Source organism: Lucilia sericata, unplaced genomic scaffold, assembly GCF_015586225.1.
Source record: "Lucilia sericata isolate MDLA Ls3-8-SP2 unplaced genomic scaffold, ASM1558622v1 Contig000151F_arrow, whole genome shotgun sequence".
Classification (NCBI taxonomy): Eukaryota; Metazoa; Arthropoda; class Insecta; order Diptera; family Calliphoridae; genus Lucilia; species Lucilia sericata.
The window spans coordinates 573,167-595,553 of NW_023994182.1; the positions used below are offsets into that span (position 1 = coordinate 573,167).

The following is a 22,387-nucleotide window of genomic DNA, read 5'->3' on the forward strand; positions in this document are numbered from 1 at the left end:
ATAATCGTTATTTGCAATCTATATTTTTGGAAATTCGAATGTTTAGGGGGTAAATTCAAAACAGTTTAAAGCATATTGTCGTTCATTTAAAAAATAAGCGGACAGGTGTCTGGTACTTTTTTCAAATTCGGCCCCTGGTACTTTTTTGCAACCCATGATACAAAAACAGTTTAAAGCATATTGTCGTTCATTTAAAAAATAAGCGGACAGGTGTCTGGTACTTTTTTCAAACTCGCCCCCTTTAGGGAATAAACGGTAAAAACTGTATTTTGGTACTTTTTTGCAACCCATGTATCTTTTAAACCAATGAACATACAAAAAATATTTTTGACTCCTTCATAACCTAACGAAAAAATAAAAATACGAATTTAGTACTTTTTCGATATTCGGACGTTTAAGGGGTGAAAATTGTACCTATTTTTGGCACTTTTTGTATAAAACATTGTTTCCTATGTATTGATTTGTATTAACATGTGAATGAATACTTAATGATGGACTCCTACTACGATATTGCAACTTTTTATAATAAAATATTTATTACTTCAATAGGGAGAAAAAAGTACCAAAAGGGTGAAAAACGGGAAATCTGATTTTATTCAAACTCACTGACCAAATTTTAATAAAATTGGAGAAATTGACAGATTTAGTAACACTAAATATACCAATGGAGAGTTACTTGGAACTCCGGTACAAAGGACTATTTTTTGACACTTTTTCGTTTTTTAACTGGTACTTTTGTGTTTACTATAATGTGATCCTATAATATGATCCTAGAAACCTGATATTAAGAAGTGGAGCCTGGAGTTAATTAAAAACTATAAAAGGGGACTTTTTGGTACTTTTTCGAACTTCAAAAGGTACTTTTTGAATTTCCTATAATATTGAACCTAGAAACATCAAATTAAGAATGTAGAGCTCGAAGTAAGTGAGAACATATAAAAGGGGACTTTTTGGTACTTTTTCGAACTTTAAAAGGTACTTTTTCAATTTTCTATAATATTGAATCTGGAAACATGAAATTTAGCATGTAGAGACCGGAGTAAATGAGAACCCATGAAAGGGGACTTTTTGGCACTTTTTCGTTCTTTAACTGGTACTTTTTGAATTTTCTGTAATATTAAACCTAGAAACATGAAATTAAACATGTAGAGCCCGGAGTAAATTAGAACCTATAAAAGGGGAATTTTTGGTACTTTTTCGTTCTTCAATAGGTACTTTTTGAATTTTCTGTAATATTGAACCTAGAAACATAAAATTAAGAATGTAAAGTAGATGTGTTTTTGGATATGTATATCCACTAAGGATGGATTTTTGGAAATTTGTACATTTAAGAGTAAAAAATGGAATAAACGGGTAAAGCTGGTTTTCTTAATTATCTTACACCATATTAGTGATACAAGAAACATTTTAAATGCACCTGTATCTACTTTTAAAATGAGCAGATGGGTGTCGCGTACTTTTTTGAAATTTGTACTTTTAAGGGGTGAATATGTGTAACATAAGTGATTTTGGTACCTTTTTTGGCCCTTTGCAACTTTTTAACTAATAAACTTAATACAATTTTTGTAAATATTTTGAATATGTCTTCCAAAATTATGAGACACCTGTTTCGTAATTTTTTAAAATTGAGTCCTTTTTGGGTGTAAAAGGGGAGAAAACTGTATTTTTGGTACTTTTTTTTAGCACATTAAGAATACTTTTTCGACTTATTGACGTACGCCTATTAAATTACGTACTAACTCTGTAATATTTATTGAAACAAAATATTTGCAATTTCACTGGGGAAGAAAGTACCAAAAAGGGGAAAACGGGAAATTTATTTATTCAACAATTTAAGCCAATTTTTATAAAATTTGAAAAAAATAGTTAATTTACTCACACAAAATAACCGATTGGTATATTATTTTGGAATTCGGGTACTAAGGCCTATTTCACATAGCCCCCATACAAGTGGCCCCCCGAAAAACTGCTTTAACAGTCATAACTGCTTTAAAAATAAGAGTATAGCAAAAAATTTGTGAGTATCGTTCCATAATTGACCCTACCCCCATATAAGGTCCCCTTCAGAAACGACGCCCATTACTGGCGATGAAAAGTATAGCGATGAAAAGTAAGTTGCCTACGAGCTAAAACCTCTGTAACAAATTTTATGAGGATCATTCCATAATTGACCCTACCTCCATATAGGGTCCCCTTCAGAAAACTACTTTAACGCTCATTACCAAAATCTCTGTACCAAATTTAATGGGGATCGGTCCATAATTGACCCTACCCCCACATAAGGTCCCCTTCAGAAAATTACTTTACGCTTATTACTGTATAAAAAATACGAGCATAGCGATGAAATTCGACAGAAGAAAGTTTCTCACGAGCAACAATTTTTTTTAAGATCGGTCCATAATAGACCCTACCCCCATATCAGAAAATTACACAAACGCTAATTTACTGGTATAAAAGTGCGCGTATAGCGATGCAATTCGATATAAAGCTCATAACTGAATTAAAAATACGACTACAGCGATGAAAATCGAAACAAATAAATGCTATACGAACCGAAATCTATGTATGCACCAAATTTTAAGACAATCGGTCTATAATTAACACAACCGCCCATATACATACATATGTTCATTAGAGTGTCCCGAGGAACAGCCTTTTTAATAATTACATGTAGAAATATTTCTCAATCGATGCGTATTAATGTACTGAACACGAGAAAAATCAGTTCCCTACCATCTATTGAAAATACTGAAATACAATTTTTTCGAAATGGGTCTCAAAAATTCCGTAATTTTGAGCTGATTATGGGAAAAATAATCTTAAATTTTTTGGTCCATTCTAAATAGGAACATTCTTTTACAGCATACGGTTTGATGGTGGGTATATAAGATTCGGCATAGCCGAATATAATACTCTTACCTGTTATCTCTCAAATTCTAAAATATTCAACCTAGAAACATAAATTTGAAAATGCATGGTCCTCACTGAATAATTATCTGTAAGTGGGGACACTGGTTCTTTTCCATTCTTCAAATGGTATTTACCGAATGAGTATTTGCCCTTCTCCCATCTCTACAAATTCGAAAACAATTCTCGAACAAAGATATCTTAAAAATGTATTTTTTAATTTTTATAATGCCTCTACAAAAATTAAGTTATAATGTCAATGACAACATATATAAAAATCTGAATCGGACCATGGGGATCTTTAGAAAATTAACTTCCAGTTTAAAATTTTTGTATTTGATGAACAAAAAGAATTCAAAATTTCGAGCAAAAAATAAAATTTTCGTCGAAAATTGATTTTAAATTTGTTTAATTTGTATGAAAATATACTGTTGATTATTTCACTAAAAAAATATTCTTGAAATGGTCCCATTTTTTATATGTAATCGCTGAGACTATATTCTAATTTTAGTGTTAGTATTAGAAAAATCGAAGATACCTTTTTTTGAGATGTACTTGACTCAAATATGTTTTTAAATTTAATATCCTCATTTAAAAACAACAAAATTTTTTTCTTAATCCCCTAATACCGGGATTTCTAATAAATTCTGATTGGCATCCTTAGTAGGGCAATACATGATATGATAATGACGCCGTTGATAATTTTGATCGGCGCAGGTTTCTGCTGATTGCACTTGTACAAATAAAATACAATTATTCGTTTCATAGTTTTCACAAATATTAAAGTTCTAATTAAAAATTAAGCGGTTAATATTATGGTAAATCAAGATATAACCAATTGGAATTAATAAACAATAGATTTCTAAACATTTGAAGCTTTAAAAACGCCTTATAAAATTTTTCTTATCGCGTTGCTTTATCATCGGCTCTTTTTTGCATCATAATATTTTTTTTTTTGTGTATTTATAGGATTTAACAACAGAAGAAATTAATAATACTGCTGCTGGTGCTGCTGAAGAAAACAATACTACGGTAATAACAACGTCAGCACCTCTAACAGGCAGTGGCGCAGCAACAACGACAACTGCAGTTGATGATTCTGAACTTAATAGCAGCAGTAGTCTTCAAAGAATAAATTCAACGCCCCTACTTCCTCCAAATGCGACAACAACAACAACAACAGATGTGGCACAAAATAATGGTGGTGCCAGCGTTAGTGCTGGTTCATCTGAGTCATCGTCATCAGTCATATCAGCCACCGCCATGGCCGATGATACTTTACATGTCGAAATTTCCGATGCCTTAAGTGAAAAGGATAAAGTTAAATTTACCGTACACACTCGCACCACTCTGCCGGGATTCTCTAAGCCGGACAATAATGTTGTGAGACAGCATGAAGAATTTGTCTGGCTACACGATCGTTTCGAGGAAAATGAAGAATATGCTGGCTATATTGTAAGTAGAAATATTTAGAGTTTTTAGGAGGTATTTTAACGTTTTTGTTTTCAGATACCACCTTGTCCCCCTAGACCAGATTTTGATGCTTCCCGCGAAAAACTACAGCGTTTGGGAGAGGGTGAGGGTAATATGACAAAAGAGGAGTTTAGAAAAATGAAAACTGAATTGGAAGCGTAAGTTGTGTTACAATTTAAAAGCAAATAGAGCTAAGTATGCCTAACGTGACCAGACTATACACAGAGTAGGTGATAGACTAAACAATAGCCTAGACTTTAGACTATATCCTTGACTATGAAGTAGTCTATAAAACAGACTAAACGAATGGCAAACTATTGCATAACCTGTATGATACGACTATAGTCTAACGTTAAATAAACATAAATATCTTTCCTCCCAATAGCGAATATCTTGCTACCTTTAAGAAAACCGTCGCTATGCACGAAGTTTTCCTCAGACGTTTAGCCAGTCATCCCGTCTTTCGCAATGACCAACATTTGAAAGTGTTCTTGGAATATGATCAGGATTTGTGTGCTAAACCCCGTAAAAAGACTGCCATCTTTGGGGGTCTCGTCAAGTCTCTGGGCAAAACCACCGATGAAATACTTTTAGGTGTAACCGTTCACGATGTCAATGATTTCTTCGAAAATGAATTTCAATTTTTAACCGAATACAATGGACATTTGCGTGAGGCCTCATTGCGTACGGAGAAAATGACACAACGTCATAAAGATGTGGGTGAGTGTCATCAGAAAATTTCGAATGCTTTACGGCAATTATCTACCGCCGAAAAGGGTACAATGGAAACATTTTGCGCCAAGACTGCTGATATATTTGAGAAAATTAAGGTAAATTTTTAATGCGGCCAAATAATCAATTATTGTTTGTTTTAATTTGCTTTTTCTATTAGAATCTGGAAGTACGTGTGGCTAGCGATCAGGATTTAAAACTTGGTGATACCTTGCGCTATTATCAGCGCGACAGCGAAGCAGCCAAAGCTTTGCTTATACGTCGTTTACGTTGTTTAGCGGCCTATGAAGCCACTAATCGTAATTTGGAAAAAGTTCGTGCTAAAAATAAAGATATACATGCGGTATGTATTAAATTGTTTATTTTTTATTTATTTTTCCTTTTTCCATTTTGTTTTAATTTCAATTATTATGTGTGTTTTTGTTTATAAAAGGACAATAAAAGGCACTTTGTTTTCTGTTCTGTTAACCTTTCCAAAATTTAAAAAATTTAAGAGTGTAGTGATGATAGAAATACAACACTGAAAAAGTCTATAAACTTCCATCTTACTCAATAGAAGTAGAATGAAATTTGTGTTAAATAGATGATATTTATGTGTATGGCAGAAGAAGAATGCTATTGTGGAAAAGCTATCCGTACTGCCTTGTGCCTTAAAAAACTTTAGGATACTAGTGAACAAGTTAAAAAGTAAACTTGTTACGTTTACTTTAAAGAAGGGGGAATTGTTTACCTGTAACACTTAACAATATTGATATACCTCATACCGATTATGTAACTTACCTTGGAATTCATTTAGACAGGCGACTTATTTGACGCCGGCGTATGGAATCCAAAGAAATTCTGTATGAAATTAAAACCATCTAGTCTGCACTGGCTTATAAACGTCCGATCGAAATTAAGTTTTGACTATAAAGTCATCCTGTATAAAGCCGTCTTAAAACTACTAAGAGAGCACAATCTAATATTCTTAGGATCATGACCGGAGCGTCATGTTACATAAGGAACTAGTATATCTATAAAGATTTAGAAGTATCACAACAGGTTTCGTAGAGCCGATTTAAAACCCCGCTAAGGGTAAACACTATTAGTTTATAATATTTAATTACTTATTGTTAGGCCTTGAGGGATCCAAGGTGGAATCCGGCCCAGGTCCCGGAATTTATCTGTTTGATAGCGACTTATAATTGTCTTATAAACTTCCGAACAAATGCAGCGTCTTTCAAGTGGAGATTTTAGCAATCTCTAGATTGTTTTGTATAATATAAACCAACGTATTACCAGGGGGTTACTACCGACAACTCTTAAAACTTTGAAATGTTACACGTTACATTCTAGGTTGATAACAAGCTGCAGAAGGGACTCTAGAAGTGTTAATCAGGTTATACACACACTCCTCATCTTTCTCCCTCTTATTTTTCAGTCTTCTTTCTATATTCTTTGTTCTTAAAAGGGATCACAATGGAGCCTTTGTAAATATATTTAACAGGGGAATTCTTTTAAAAAAAACTAAATTATTTTTATGCTGTAATTAAGCCGCGTGTTTAGATTTTTTTTTTTTTTGCTAAAAACTGTAAAATTTTTGTTCAGCTATAATAATTTTATGAAAAGGTTGAACTTAATTTATTAGTACTGTTTAATATTCAAACTATATGCTTTAAACAAGTCCTTCTATGTTTTAATAATATTTTGTTTAAATTTATTGTTAAAATTAATATACACTTAATTTTATGTTTCACTTTTATTGCTTTTGAATCAAAACCAAAAAATCTCAAAATTAAATTAATTCAATGCTTTCCTCTACAAAACTAAAAACAAACCCAAAACTCCAATTTGCAGCCTTTGGAAGTTCAAGAGGTATATGGTTTTCTATTGTATTTAAATGTAAAATAAACTAAAACAAATTAAAATTATTGTTAATAACCCCAAACATATTTATGTAATAACAAAACAAAACACAAAACTATATACTTAGATCATACCAGTTAACATTATTATATATTTTAATAAAAAAAAATACATTTATAATTTTTCACTCCCTCCCTACTTATACAAAATGGCATGTTTTAGTTTTTGTGTTGTAATCAAAACCTAGTTAAATTATAAAACTGAAACTTTTGATAATAAAAAGTTTTATTATTTATTTTTCTTTAAAACTCTTTCAACAATAGGCCGAAGCTGCCCAGGCTGAAGCATGTGAAAAATTCGAAACAATGTCGGCTTGTGGCAAGGAAGAGCTAGTGGGCTTTCGTAATCGTCGTGTTCAGGCTTTTAAGAGAAGGTAATTTCTTGTATTCATCAAATTTTACTTTAATAACATTTTTTTGCTTTATTTCTAGTCTAACTGAATTAGCTGATTTGGAAATAAAACATGCCAAAAATCAATATGAATATTTACGTCAGTCCTTATTGGCCTTAAAGGAAATTTAATATTTGTTATTAAAAACATATTTTCATCACTACTATTATTAAAATTTATTATTTTTTTATATTTACATATTAAAATATGTAATGTATATGTATTATCTATCTTAAACTATTGCTCTATCTTTATATAGTATATATCTATCTAACTATCTCTCTATCTTGATCTTTGTTCATTCCACATTGAATGTTGAACATTCAACTCTCTTTAAAGATATTTACAATTTATATTTTTTATTAAAAAATTTTTATTATATTATGAACATCATTATATATTATATTAAAAACAAAGAAACAAAAGCAAAACAACAACAAAAATTTATTTAAAATTATAAATCGCTAATAAAAAAAATCGTATTTGTATTTATGAACATATAAAACTTGTTATTATTTTTCAGCTTTAAACAATAAATAAATAATTAAAGAAACATAATATTTGCATAACACCATAAAAATTAACATTAATTCACTTTTTTGTTATAGAAAAGTAGACTTCTATACTTTATTTTTCTAGCGCGTTTAAGTTATGCTTGGTTGGCATCACTTTTGTCATTAAAAAACATTTAATGTGGCAGCCCTGTGTAAAAGTAATACCAATCCTGGAAAATTGTGATTTTAAATATTTATAAAAATAATGTAGAGATATATGTATATACAGACGGATTATATAGACTATAGTCTATCAAGCCCGACTATATGGTAGTATAGAGTTTCTTTACCAAACTATATAAAAAAAATAAAAAGAATACTGTGCTAAATTTCTAATCAATAAACATTAACAATTACAATAGTACCTGATTTTCCAACCCTGGTATTTACATTAAACATATGGTACAATAATAAGCGGTATAATTAGTAAATAGCATATTTTTAAAGAGGAAAATAAATAAATATTTAGGAAACACTATGCTCTTTAAAAGTGAATCTCTAGAATAAAAAAGTAAAAGTATAATAATTTTAATAATTAAAAGATATGTACAATAGTTTTTGACCATATTATAAGCGTCTGCATGTTAATATCAGTGTTACGATAAAACGCATTTTGTTTTTCAACGTACATAAAACAAAATATTTTAAAATTTTTACGAACTTAAAAAAATGGATCCACAAAAAGCTCTAAACCTTTTAATGGCTTTAAAGCAGTTAAAAGATTTAATGGATTTATCCGATGAGGAGCTTCGAACAAAGGAACGGCGAGTATGGATCAATCCAACTTTGGCTAAGAGAAAAACTGATAATATAGAGGCGCGTCTTTTGGCGGATGTATTATGGGAGGAAACTGGTTATCGTAATTATAGTCCGTTAAACATAGACGATTTTGAAAGAATACATGAAATGGTAAGTTGCACTCGAAATTTTTAAGACATTTTTGACTGTGGGTGATGATTTGTTTACAAGCGAAGTAGTTTATTTAAAGTTATACATAACAAGTAATTACAATGGTAATAAATATTCTGTTTAAACTCATATAATTTATAATTAGAACAAAAAACTTGTCTAGTCTATAGTCAAGCCTATATCTATAGTCCAGTCTATAGTCAAGACTAGAGTCCAGTCTATAGTCAAGACTATAGTCCAGTCTATAGTCAAGACTATAGTCCAGTCTATAGTCAAGACTATAGTCCAGTCTATAGTCAAGACTATAGTCCAGTCTATAGTCAAGACTATAGTCCAGTCTATAGTCAAGACTATAGTCCAGTCTATAGTCAAGACTATAGTCCAGTCTATAGTCAAGACTATAGTCCAGTCTATAGTCAAGACTATAGTCCAGTCTATAGTCAAGACTAGAGTCCAGTCTATAGTCAAGACTATAGTCCAGTCTATAGTTAAGACTATAGTCCAGTCTATAGTCAAGACTAGAGTCCAGTCTATAGTCAAGACTATAGTTCAGTCTATAGTCAAGACTATAGTCCAGTCTATAGTCAAGACAATAGTCCAGTCTATAGTCAAGACTATAGTCCAGTCTATAGTCAATACTATAGTCCAGTCTATAGTCAAGACTATAGTCCAGTCTATAGTCAAGACTATAGTCCAGACTATAGTCCAGTCTATAGTAAAGACTATAGTCCAGTCTATAGTCAAGAATAGTCCAGTCTATAGTCAAGACTATAGTCCAGTCTATAGTCAAGACTATAGCCCAGTCTATAGTTAAGACTATAGTCCAGTCTATAGTCAAGACTCAAGACTATAGTCCAGTCTATAGTCAAGACTATAGTCCAGTCTATAGTCAAGACTATAGTCCAGTCTATAGTCAAGACTATAGTCCAGTCTATAGTCAAGACTATAGTCCAGTCTATAGTCAAGACTAGAGTCCAGTCTATAGTCAAGACTATAGTCCAGTCTATAGTTAAGACTATAGTCCAGTCTATAGTCAAGACTAGAGTCCAGTCTATAGTCAAGACTATAGTTCAGTCTATAGTCAAGACTATAGTTCAGTCTATAGTCAAGACTATAGTCCAGTCTATAGTCAAGACTATAGTCCAGTCTATAGTCAAGACTATAGTCCAGTCTATAGTCAATACTATAGTCCAGTCTATAGTCAAGACTATAGTCCAGTCTATAGTCAAGACTATAGTCCAGACTATAGTCCAGTCTATAGTAAAGACTATAGTCCAGTCTATAGTCAAGAATAGTCCAGTCTATAGTCAAGACTATAGTCCAGTCTATAGTCAAGTCTATAGTTAAGACTATAGTCCAGTCTATAGTCAAGACTATAGTCCAGTTTATAGTCAAGACTATAGTCCAGTCTATAGTCAAGACTATACTCCAGTCTATAGTCAAGACTATATTCCAGTCTATAGTCAAGACTATAGTCCAGTCTATAGTCAAGACTATAGTCCAGTCTATAGTCAAGACATAGTCCAGTTTATAGTTAGGAGTATAGTACAGTCTGAGTATAGTCCATTCTATAGTCAAGACTACTTGTCTAGTCTACAGTAAAGACGGTGTTTAGTGCTATAGTTTAGACTATTACCATGACTATAGTCCAGTATATAGTCAAGACTATGGTCCTGTCTATAGTCAAGACTATAGTCAAGACTACAGTCCTTTCTATAGTCAATACTATATTCCAGTCTACATTCAAGGCTATAGACTTGACTATAGTCTGGTCTATATTCAAGACTCCGTCCGCAGGTCAGGAAAATATAGTCGTGACTTTTAATTTAAATAATTTATAAATTTTTGTAGGTTTATCCCAAAATCAAAAAACAAGACACCGTTATGAGAGTTGCTATTACCGCCCGCATTCGATTGGCAATTACTCTACGTTATTTAGCTACCGGGGATTCATTGAGGGCATTGGAAGTTATTAGTCATATTTCAAGAAAAACCATGAGTCAATTTCTGCCCGAAGTGTTGAGAGCGATAATAGAATGTTTACAAAGTAAATATTTAAAGGTACAATACATCATATCAGAATCTAAATAGTTTGTGAATTATAATTTATTTTATTTAATCTTCAGCTACCCTCTACTAAAAGCGAGTGGCTTGAGGTGGCCAATGAATTTGAACATTTATGGCAATTTCCACACACCTTAGGAGCAATAGACGGAAAACATATCCGCATTAAAACAACTGGACAATCCACTCCTGAATATTTCAATAATAAAGGATATTGCAGCATTGTACTCTTTGCTCTAGTCGATGCCCATAGTAAATTTTTATATGTTGATGTTAGTAAAGGTGGACGTGATTTCGATGATGCCGTTTTTAAAAATTCAACTCTAAATAAATGGCTGAAAGAAGAAAAGTTAAAAGTACCTGCAGATAAAGAACTAAAAGGACAATTAGTCAAAACTCCCTACTATTTTATAGGCGATGATATTTTTGTCTTGGAACGCCATGTTATGAAGCCTTATAACAGTAATTCAAGTTTATTAAATTCACAACAAGTTTTCAATGAGAGGTTACGGCATGCTATGACGTCAGTTGATATAGCATTTAGTAAGCTGGCAGCTAGGTTTCGCATTTTGTGCCGCCCTATTGAAGTAAGCATAGATACTTGCGGTTCATTGGTGAAAGCATGCTGTTTACTGCATAATTATTTATCTAAGGATTTGACAGAACCATATCCATTTGAGATAACAACAGCAGAACTACCAGAAACCATGTCCTCTTTACCGCCACAGTGTCATGAACGTGTGAAAAACTCCAAAGAAGTAAGAGAAAATATACGAAAATATCTCCTTACTGAGGAAGGTGCTTTCAATGATGAATAATATAATTATTTGAAATAAAACATTTGTTTAAATTTTTATATACTTGCTCTAGTACTAGTACTAAAATGAATCCCAGGTTTTATTTGTAAATAAGAAAAAGCAAAATAATAAATTACAAAGAAATCACTTTAGTACTAGTACATACAGAGCTTTTATAAGTATTTTATATTTTCCATTTTTTTCATATCCTTTTTGTGGTTTTTATTTAAACATACATACGAAATTATTTATGCTGCCTTTAAAAATGTTTAAAAATAACATAAATGAACTCATTTTTTTTATACTATTTAAATATAATAAAAGAAATTAAAAAAAAATAACTAAAGATACTTAACTTAATAAGTAAACTAGGATTAACAAGTTCTATAAAGAAATTATCATTTAAAAACTAATCGTGTAGTAACAAAACAATAATTCAAATTGTTGTTTTTTTGAGTCAATCTCATATTAAAGCATTGCTTAATATAAATTAAAAAGAAAAGTATAATTTTATAACCAAATGAAAAAGAAATATTGCTAAAAAAAACTAGATTTCCATATAAATATGTATATAGCTTTAAAAAGTGGCTTAAATAATTACTAATATTTACAAACTACAACTGTTTTTTTTTTAAACATCTGATGTAAACATCATTTTGTATTAGAGCAGATTTTTAATCATCAATTAATATCGGTTCATCTAAAGAGCTGTCACTTAAAGTCACACTCATTGGAGTAGTGTTATTATTATTTTTAGACGTTCCTGTAGTACCACTAGGAGTCTTTGTTTTACGTACAAGCAGCGATTTTTGATGCTAAAAAGATGAATTAAAAAAAATGAGTAAATTTCTAAGAATTTTCTTTTATAGAAAATTTTTGACAAATCCTTCATATAGGAAATTTTCACAAAATTCATTTTTATAGGAAAATTTCGGAAAATTCCCTTTTTATAGAAAATTTTCGGACAATTCCCTTTTTATAATTTTCCGAAAATTTCCTATAAAAAGGGAATTTTCCGAAAATTTCCTATAAAAAGGGAATTTTCCGAAAATTTCCTATAAAAAGGGAATTTTCCGAAAATTTCCTATAAAAAGGGAATTTTCCGAAAATTTCCTATAAAAAGGGAATTTTCCGAAAATTTCCTATAAAAAGGGAATTTTCCGAAAATGTACCTTTTTATAGGAAAATATCATAAATTTCCCTTTTTTATAAGAAATTTTGAAAAATTTCCCATTGTTACAGGACATTTTCAAAAAATTCCCTTTTTTATAAGAAATATTCAAAAAGTTCCCTTTTTTATAGGACATTTTAAAAAAAATCCTTTTTTATTGGAACATTTTCGAAAATGTTCATTTTTTCATAGGAATCCATCGAAAAATTCCCTTTTTTATAGTATTTTATCGAAAAATTCCCTTTATTTATAGGAATTTATCAAAAAATTCCTTTTTTTCATAGGAATTTATCAAAAAAATTCCCTTTTTTTATAGAAATTTATCGAAAAATTCTTTCTTTTAGGATATTTTAGAAAAAATTCCCTCTTTATATAAAATCTGAATTTGTAATAAGTTTGAAACTTACATTTTGCATTTGTACAGCCTTGCTAGCGGCCACAAACTGCCATACTGCAGCTGCATTTTGTCCATCCTTTCCAGTTTTACTAATATATCTAGAAAATCCATAAAAACGAAATTAAAATCTCTCTCTTTTTGAAATCTTAAAAACAATAAAAACTTACTTATTAAGATAATTATTGACAGCTGTCAAACCTTGTAACTTCAATATACCTACAGAAGGTACTTTAACATAAAATTCATCGGCTACACGTTTAGCAACAAACTTCTGATTACAATGAGTAGCAGACACAATATAGCCGTATTGTATGTGAGAGGGTGGTGATGGTACTGTTGGTACATCATCATTCAAATCATTGATTACAATTGATTTGGGAGTATTTGTAAACGTTGGTGAATTCTTATCGCTATTGTGGGGTTTCTGTGGAGAACCAAATGATTGTACTTTAGTTATGGTTAAAGTGTTGGTGGGATTCAATGAAGTTGTTTCTGTAGAAGATGGGGTGGTTACGGTTTTAATTGCTGTGCTGGTTGTTGAAGATGATACTGTACATGTAGAAGAGGGGGTAATCGAAATCGGTGAAGATGCTGGAGTTATAATTGTTGATGTTAACGAAATTGCATTAGAGTTTGCTGGAGTTATGGTGGCTTTTATTGCAGGCAATATTTGTAGGGGCATTGTTGGTGAAGCAGCTGGTGATGCTATTGGTGTTTTGTTTGAAGTAACACTTATGGCTGGTTTATTTAACATTTCCTGTACTTGTTGCACGGTTAAAGTTGAAGGTGAAGCTGATGTCGGTTGATTTGTTGACACTATAGCCGAGGTGGATAGGGGTTTAGCTGATGTTTGTGTGGCTGCTGCAGAAGAACTAATTATTTTCTGTACTTTAAGCGACACAGACGATCGTCTAAAAGGGAAAGGATTTGAATTATCATCGGTTGGAGAGCAGGAAGTATTATTTGTTTTTGGTGCTATGGGTCTAGGTGTTGAAAATGTTGGTATAATATCTGGTTGTTTTGTACAAAGCATAGAATTAATCAATGTTCTTTTATTGGACACAGTAACTGGTGGACTGTTTGATGTTCTTTTGATAGAACCAGTAGCTGGACTGTTTAATGTTCTTTTGTTGGATATAGTTACCGTATTTGTGCTGTTAGTGACAGCTATTGTAGTTGTATTAAAACGTGTGGGTAATTTAATATTTTTATAAACAGGAACTGTGGAAAGATTTGTTGGCGAAACTGTAGTTGACATAAGTTGTTGTCTAATAAGAGAATTTGTTGTATTGGTAACAGTTTTATTATTTGTTATTGGCAAAGTTGTTGTGTTTGTGGTTTCAGTTGCAGCTGCTGCAGATTTACTAGGTTTTATAAGAATCGAGGCTGTCGGTTCATCACCATCATCCATAAAATTAACATCAAATACAATAGGTGCCTTAGGTTTTGCTGCAGTGGTAGATGTGTTAGGTGTAGCGGTTGTGTTTGTTTCCATAGCCTGTTGTAGAGCATTTGTTTCTATATGGCGTAGTTTTGAAATTTTTGTTGATCCCACAGTTGTCACAACTTCGGGAGTTAACATGGGCGGAGTAGTTATTTCCTCGCTTACTGACAAGGGATTTATTTGTATATCTTCAGCATTTTCAGGTAATATCTTTTTAATAACCGCATCGACAGCTAAATTTTCCGACATTTTATCATATTTATTCGAGCAAAACAATGAAATGCGCCTGCGTTTTATGGCTCCCGCTTCTAAGGATTGCCTGGTTATATTCATTGTCTTTTTATTGTTAAATTCATTTGCCTGTGATGTTAAAGTTGTGGAAACTGTTGTTGTTGGGTTGTTAATAGTGTTAGTTGACGCTGTTGTTACTATAGTTGTAGCGGCTGGAGTTGAAGGACTGGAGGATGTTATAAAGATGGTAGAACTATATGGAGCTTCTGGTGGTGCTGTCTTAATGCCAGTTATGACAGCATTTGTAGGCAAATTAATAATAGGAGTTGTTGGTGTTACCTCCAGCGTGGGTGGTGTGGCTGGTGTTATTCCAGTTATTATGGTATTTGGTGGCAAAGTTAATATAGGCAAGGGTTTGTTTGTTGCCGACATTGCCGGTACATTTATAACAACTGGAGCCGAGGTGTTTGTTGGGTTCAAGGGTTTTATAATGGTATTTGTATTTGGCACTTTTAATAAAGACTGTGTGGATGTGGCGTGCAGTGGAGTGTCCATGCTTACAGCTTGAGATGTTACAATAGATTGAATGGCTGGTCCAGCAGTTATGTTATTGATTTGTGCGGTTAAACTATTAAGATTATCAATTCTACTAGAGTTTCTCACCATACTGGGAATACTTTCTATATTTTGCTCTGAGTCATCTTCTATTATCATACAATCTTCATCGTCTTCTTCCTCAGTATTGGGATTAACTTCTTGATTAATATTATTGGCCGTTTTAGCAGTTGTGGCTATAATTTCCTTATTAACGTCGTTAGTTTGTAAAGAAATTGTTGTGCCTGTTGCGTTCGACAATAGTGGTTCAGCGGCATTTGTATTTATTACTCCGTTTATATTAACATTCATCTCGAATTGTGTCTTTCCTTTAAGATGTATTAACCAAAATGCTTTAGTCTTCTCTTCCGGCTTCTTTACGATATTGTGTTGCAATTGATATAGCTCTCTCAACATCATTTGACCATCTACACTTTGCAACAGTATTAATGTGGGCGATTTCATATCCATAGTTAAAGGACCAAAATAGATCTTTCTACCCGACTTGGGTGTAACAAAAGCATCGAAGGGAGCATTTTGAAAGAATTGTAATTTAACAATTTTACTCTTTTGCCTGGCAAAGTTTATGACCTTTTGTATACGATCCAGCGAAACAAGATCACGAAAATCTGGTACAAATATATGTGAGAAATCATTATGTAAATCGAGTACCAACCATTTGTGATCCAATTTGTGTAGTTCCGGCAAAAAGATTTCATTAAGATCACTTTGTGTTACACTGCGAAATTCGATGTTGGAACTCATTTTACTGTATGAATCCATTTTTAGCAAATTATTCGATTGTGCCATATCGACTTTACGTTTGCGTGAGTTTATCTTAGCGATTATTTTGCCCGGCTCTATGTCATTTTGTTTGTTGGCTTTTGGTGTTAGATCTATAGAATTTTGGGCGGGCACTTGTTCTGGGGTCAAGATTTGTGGCGTTATGGGTTTCGGTTGTTGCTGCAGTTGTGTCAGTAAAGTTGTATTTTGATTTAATAATTGCTGTGGTGTTGCTGCTGTTGTTGGGGGTGTGTGTTGCACCGTGGTTATTCTACGTGTAGGCATGATCTGTGCTATTTTTGGTGCGATTTGTGGTTGTTGTGTTACTGCCGTTGCCGTTGGTTTAGTAATTTTTGTTGCTTTCATTTGCGAGCTTGTGCTCGACCATTGATTTGTTACTTTCTCTTTTTTCTTTTGTTCCTTTTGTCTCTGCTTGACCAGCAGCGAACATAAAACATTGATTTTTTTCGTTAAAGAAGGATGAGTTTCTGGTGTAGGTTTATTGCAAGCCATGGTGGGATCAGATTTTAAGAAACCCTTAACCACCCAATGTGAATCTTTACCCTGCATTACCACCGCTAATTTTTCGGTTTCTTTGTTGCGGAATTTCTGCAACAGCATTTTGCCCATTAAAGGCATTTTATCCGGCTTTAAAGCGGTAATATTTACAATACCCATGGCACCCACAATCAAAGGCATCATATTACGTATGGTTACCACAAAAAATGTGTCATCTTTCATTTTCACCTGCCAGACATAGGCGAAACCTTCGCAAAATGCATCTAGAAAGTTGCACCATTTCATGATGCATAAAATATCTGGATTGGGGGTGGGTATTATGTGTGATTCTCTCTGTAGGGCACAGTCTATATCCTGCATCTTTTTGCTAACCAAAGAATTCATGGTTTTAATAACACTATTATAAACATCCCTAACATTTTCATTATCCATGTCCAATGTGAAAGCAGTGCCCGATTCTTTGGCAGTAGTATTAGGCCCCAATAAAGCATTTGAGGCATTTGCAGTTTGTTGATTTTGTGCTTGAGCAAAGGCAGCCGAGTGCACTGAGGTGGCCGAGGTGAAATCTAAAGATTGTTCTTCATTTAGTTTTGCTGTAGAAGTAGGCTTTGTGTATTAGCTTTAATGTTTAGTGAAAAACAACTTGATATTTTTGGCAGTTTTAAGGCTTCCAAGCTTCCAGTATCTGTTGCTGCACTTGTTTCATTAAGAGCAATTGCCTTTGGTGCTGGTTGTATGGGTTTATCTTGTTCCTTAGTTTTCTCTGCTGTTAAGTTAGCACATTTCTTAACTGTTATAACTCCACCACTAGAACAGATTTGGAAGTGTTTAGTAGACTCTGTAGTTTCCGAATCGGGTGTAATTTTTTCGAATGAACTGCAAGATCTAGTGCTCGATGAAGTTAATTGAGTATTTTCATCTCTATCTTTAAGCAGAGCGCTTGAACTGCTTGGCAGTTCTTCATCATCTTCTAAAAGATCTACAACTTCATTGACCAGCAAAAACTTTTTCTGTGTTTTATCACTGGTTGCCAAAATTTCATTTGCTGGTCGAGGCTGTTGTTCAACAACCACTTCATTAACCACACCATCATCGTTTTGTTCCTTAAGGTTATATTCATCAACACTGTTATTCTTTTTGTGATTTTCAGCATCAATTTTATGATAATATACCGATCTCATAACATGTTCGTTTAGTAGCAGTCTAGTTTGTTCATTTTCATTCTCTTTGATAAATTTCAAAATACTTAACCTGCGCCGACGATTACAATAGAGAAACATGCGTCTGGGGGTGGGTATATGACGTCGGCAGCTATCTTCCCTTGTCTCATAAAAACGTTTACGCACTTCATGTAAACTTCTTCTGGATTTTTTCTCTATACGACCACTTTTTATACTTGAATCGTTTAAATATTCATCTTCTCCTAATTCATCAGCAACATCTTCATCTGATTTTTGCTTTTCTTGACTTATCTCTTCTGCTGTTGCTTTTTCCACAAGTTTTTCCCGTTTACGGCGTTTTCTTTCTTTAATCCAATCCTCCTCATTATCCTTAACGTTATCATCACTATTATCTTTTTGCTGTTCATCATTATCAACAGTTTCAGCTGCCATATCCTCCTCTTCTTCGGCTTCACTATTATTCTCCACTTTTTTCTTTTTCTTTTCCACCTTCTCGAAAGTATATTTGGCCTTAAAGCTAACATTGTAATCGTATTCCAATTTTTGTTCAGCCTCATGCTCAATAGTGGTATTGACCTCTTCCTTTTCAATAATCATCGGTTTACCCTCCACTGCACGACCTTTGCAGAAACATTTATATAAATTATGCACCATACACCAGGGGGCTATATTATCCATTTCTTGTAATGGCACTAAATTAACCGTACAATGTTTTAATTGTTCTAAAATGGAATCCTTAACATAGACCGGTTCGTGTACTTCTTTGATTTCTATGGCTAAATGTTTTTCATTGTCTATGGTTGTTAAGGCAGCCTTTTTCGGTGAATTTCTACGCTGTTCATCTTCGGTGTCGGTGAAATCTTCATAGCGTTTGGGTGTTTTAGTACAGCGTCGTTTTTTATCATTGTTTGTTTCATTAATGAGTAGAGTTTCATTTTCTGTGAGTACCACCGTAGAGGTAAATTCCTTTTCCATGCGTGCTAAACGGGCGGTGGCTTTGCGGCGCAACATAAAGGCATCCTCAGTGGTAAGTGTACGACCCTGAGAAGAAAATTCAATAAAAGAGCTTTTACCTATAATATTTATTCTTTACTCACATCTGTCTCGAGACGCATTATACGTGATTGAGCTGTTGACTTGCAAGTACACTCCAACATGCATTTTGTCTTACCGCAGTGTTCACGCATTGGTGCTGTTTCTTCCAGACTTACACAAATACAACCCATTTGACAATACTCTTTGGAACAAGGTTTTTTATCTAGAAAATTCGTTAAAAAAATTGCAAAATTTAAACTTAACCTTAACTTTTTTTAAACTTACCATTTCCGGGTTTAACGGCTGCATCTATAATGGTGGCATTAAGACGTTTAAGTTCCAATCTAAAAAGTTTTTTTAATTAGATTAAAATCTTCTTGAGATTATTAAATTACAAACTTACAATAAACTATTTTGTTTCTTATGCTTTTTCATATTACCGGCTACTGCTGCTGCTGAAGCAACTGTTGCTGGTCTTTCAAAATGATTGGAATCCGGTTTGTTATTGGTTTTCCTTAAACTATTTACAGCTTCGCCATTGTTCACACCATCTGGATCAGTTTTAATAAAAGAGTTCTCACTACAACTTATGGCCACGGTATTAATCATATCGCTAACCACATCGGCACATTCTAAAAGTACATCATCAGTTTGATCCAAGTTTTGACGAAAAGAAAAATCAGTTTTTGGCACCAATTCTCTATCTTCCAAACATTTTTCAAACGATTGATCTAACTTCTCCGAACGATCAACAACACGTCGTACCAATATATGATTACGATCGTTGAGATATGGTATTACAAACGTATAGGATTTTCTCAAGTCTGGCGTAGTGAAAGTCTTGGCCGCTGCTTGTTCCACTTCTTTAAGCGATTTGGGTTGTTGCAGTGTCGAAACACTAAATTCCGCCCATTCTCTGGAAATATCATGATGAGGCAAAATATATTGTAAATACGTTTGGCTATTTCATGTAAAGGTTTGCCATACTCAGGAAAAACTTCTAATTCAACAGTGGGCATACGAACCCACAGCCATACTGCCACCGGCCAAAAGCAAAGCTGCCGTATCATCATCTAAAGGTTTCTGGAAGGTCTTATGGGACAAGGGACAGGGTTTAAATACAGCCGGCAGGGGATCCTTGTTGAGTTTTTTCGTTTTTTCTGCTACCGTCTTGATGGGCTTCAAATATTGCCAAACCCTATCATCTGCACAATGTTCAGGACATTCTTTGGGCGGTTTAATGGCACGGCTAACATAAGGGGTCTTATGAAATTCTTCATTATTGCCACGTGCTCCCCTAAGGCGCACTTTGTAAGAGCCGTGATCAACATCTAAAATTTGATAATAGTATTTATTAAATTCAGTGTTTATGAAAGAAGCTGCATTCCAGCCGTTGCGTGTAAAGGACATAGAAGAGTTTGTTGACTGGGCCACAATTTGACTGGCACTCTTCACCTTTTGGGTGCGCATTCTCCTCTGCAATTCCCTATAAATGCTAGCCTCATTGTTAATGATGGCCAAGCGATAATTTTTCGAAAACTTTTGCAAATATTGTTTCCTCTCGGCCACCGTACGAAACTTGAGTAAATTGTCTGGCACAGCCGGCATGTCAAAGGGTGGAGGTATAGTTTTGGGTGTCATCAGTCCCTCCATATCTCTGGCATATATTTTACTCTTTATTACCGATTGTCTTCATCAATACTATAGTTAGTTTCCAAATCATTGACACGCATGTACTCGTTCAAGGATTCGCTTACGAACGCCGAGTTTTGTTGTTCTTAGTGGAATGTGGTACTATAGGGGTCATCAGCATACCGGGTATACGTTCACAGTCATCAAAACCTAAAAATTCATCCGTTGAATCCATAGAATGTTCATGATGATGTTGATAACCCTCTTTGAGTGAACTACATGATGGCATTCTCGCTAGACTTTCTTTTGCCTTTATGGCTGATGAATTGCTGGTTTGAGTGGTTGTGTTAATGCTACTGCCACTAACTTTGCACATAAGCATGTCTAAGAAATTTAAACCAGTCTTTACCAGTTTACCAGTTTGTTGTGTACTGATTTCTGTGTGAGATTTTTCAGTTTTTTCATCAGTGTCCCAGCTGTTTCACAGGTTGTATATTTTCCTGGGTAGTTATTTGCTTCTCGGGAGTAGATTCCAAGTTAATTTGCCAATCTCTTGAAGTTTCTATAGTTGCTGAATCATCAAGCGGTTCTTCTCGGTCACTAGTCGCATTTGACTTCATTATATCTAAGGAGGAGTTAGTTCCATCTCTTCGAGCTTTTAAACTATCTAACTGTTCTTTTAATTTTTTCCTAACATCATCTACACTATTCCTATCAGACTTTTGTTTCTCTACTTTGTTGATCTCTTCATCGTTCTCGGACTCCTCATTTGTAGCAGTTTCTATTGGCTGAGAATTGCTTGTAATTAATGGCTGATGTCTCCTGCCATTTTTTAATAATTCCAATTGTTGTTTCAATTGTTTGCTAACATCTTCACTGCTGCCACTTGATGTTTGTTCGGCACTTGCTGCCTTAACAGTTTCTTCTTTTTTCTGTCTTTCCGACACCTCTTCGTAGACCACTTCTTCAACGTATTCTTTAATGCCTAAATGAGTTTTTTGCCAAGCCACTATACGTTTAGACCACTGTTTGATGTTCTGTCGCATACGCTTAAACATTTTACGATTCGACTGATCGAATAGTACACGCCTTAAGCGATAGTATATTATGAATACACGATTTTCTTTGCGTACCGCATAACGTTTAATAACTATGCGTGGCCAGGTTTCAAACCATATGAACTTTTCGATATTTTCCAAGTTATATCTCAGAAATTCGGTGGAGACTTTATGCTTCCGCTGTAGGCGGCGAAATATTCGCCAGTCATTTCTGTTAGTCTAATCATTGTTTTCAATTTCGACTAATTGTGGCAGGTGTTTGGTCTATAAAGGAAAGGAATGAAAAAAATTATTACATTTGTAATCATTTGTAATAGTCGACTATAGAGTAGATTTCTCTGTCGACTACAGTGTTGACTGTAGAGTTTCAATAGAATAGACTATAACGCCGACTAGTATCGACTATATAGTAGACTTCAGTGTCGCCTATATAGTAGACAACTGTGTCGACTATAATATCTACTGTGACTATAATATCTACTATAGAGTTTTCAATAGGATCAACTATGTATAGCGTTGATTACGGTGCGACTATAGTATCGACTCGTAGTGTGGCCTTTAGTATCGGAATACTTTACAGACCTGAATAAAAATGCCAAAATCTTGAATA

At 33.5% G+C, this 22,387-nt stretch overlaps 3 protein-coding genes across 4 annotated transcripts; 2 read left to right on the forward strand and 1 right to left on the reverse strand.

Moving 5' to 3' along the window:
- Positions 1-3,569: 3,569 nt before the first annotated feature.
- On the forward strand, positions 3,570-7,548 carry LOC119601219 (sorting nexin-32). Of its 2 annotated transcripts, XM_037952016.1 has the most exons (8): positions 3,584-3,725; positions 3,877-4,362; positions 4,417-4,538; positions 4,766-5,210; positions 5,273-5,455; positions 6,949-6,966; positions 7,281-7,390; positions 7,449-7,548. In XM_037952016.1, exons 1-8 carry the CDS (start codon positions 3,723-3,725, stop codon positions 7,537-7,539), a joined length of 1,458 nt encoding a protein of 485 aa, XP_037807944.1. In that variant the 5' UTR covers positions 3,584-3,722; the 3' UTR covers positions 7,540-7,548. The 2 variants fall into 2 exon arrangements, with proteins under 2 accessions (XP_037807945.1, XP_037807944.1); XM_037952017.1 differs by lacking the exon at positions 6,949-6,966 and having other exon boundaries at positions 3,570-3,725.
- An 811-nt stretch (positions 7,549-8,359) lies between these two features.
- Positions 8,360-12,136, forward strand: LOC119601228 (putative nuclease HARBI1). The gene is made up of 3 exons (XM_037952030.1): positions 8,360-8,871; positions 10,723-10,932; positions 10,998-12,136. Exons 1-3 carry the CDS (start codon positions 8,632-8,634, stop codon positions 11,751-11,753), a joined length of 1,206 nt encoding a protein of 401 aa, XP_037807958.1. The 5' UTR covers positions 8,360-8,631; the 3' UTR covers positions 11,754-12,136.
- Positions 12,137-12,230: 94 nt separating this feature from the next.
- On the reverse strand, positions 12,231-21,777 carry LOC119601210. The gene is given in 12 exon segments (XM_037951999.1): positions 12,231-12,547; positions 13,311-13,398; positions 13,468-17,482; positions 17,485-19,093; positions 19,150-19,310; positions 19,373-19,431; positions 19,491-20,043; positions 20,046-20,112; positions 20,114-20,775; positions 20,778-20,858; positions 20,861-21,188; positions 21,190-21,777. Coding segments are annotated over 12 exon segments (8,352 nt in total). The 3' UTR covers positions 12,231-12,406.
- Positions 21,778-22,387: the final 610 nt, after the last annotated feature.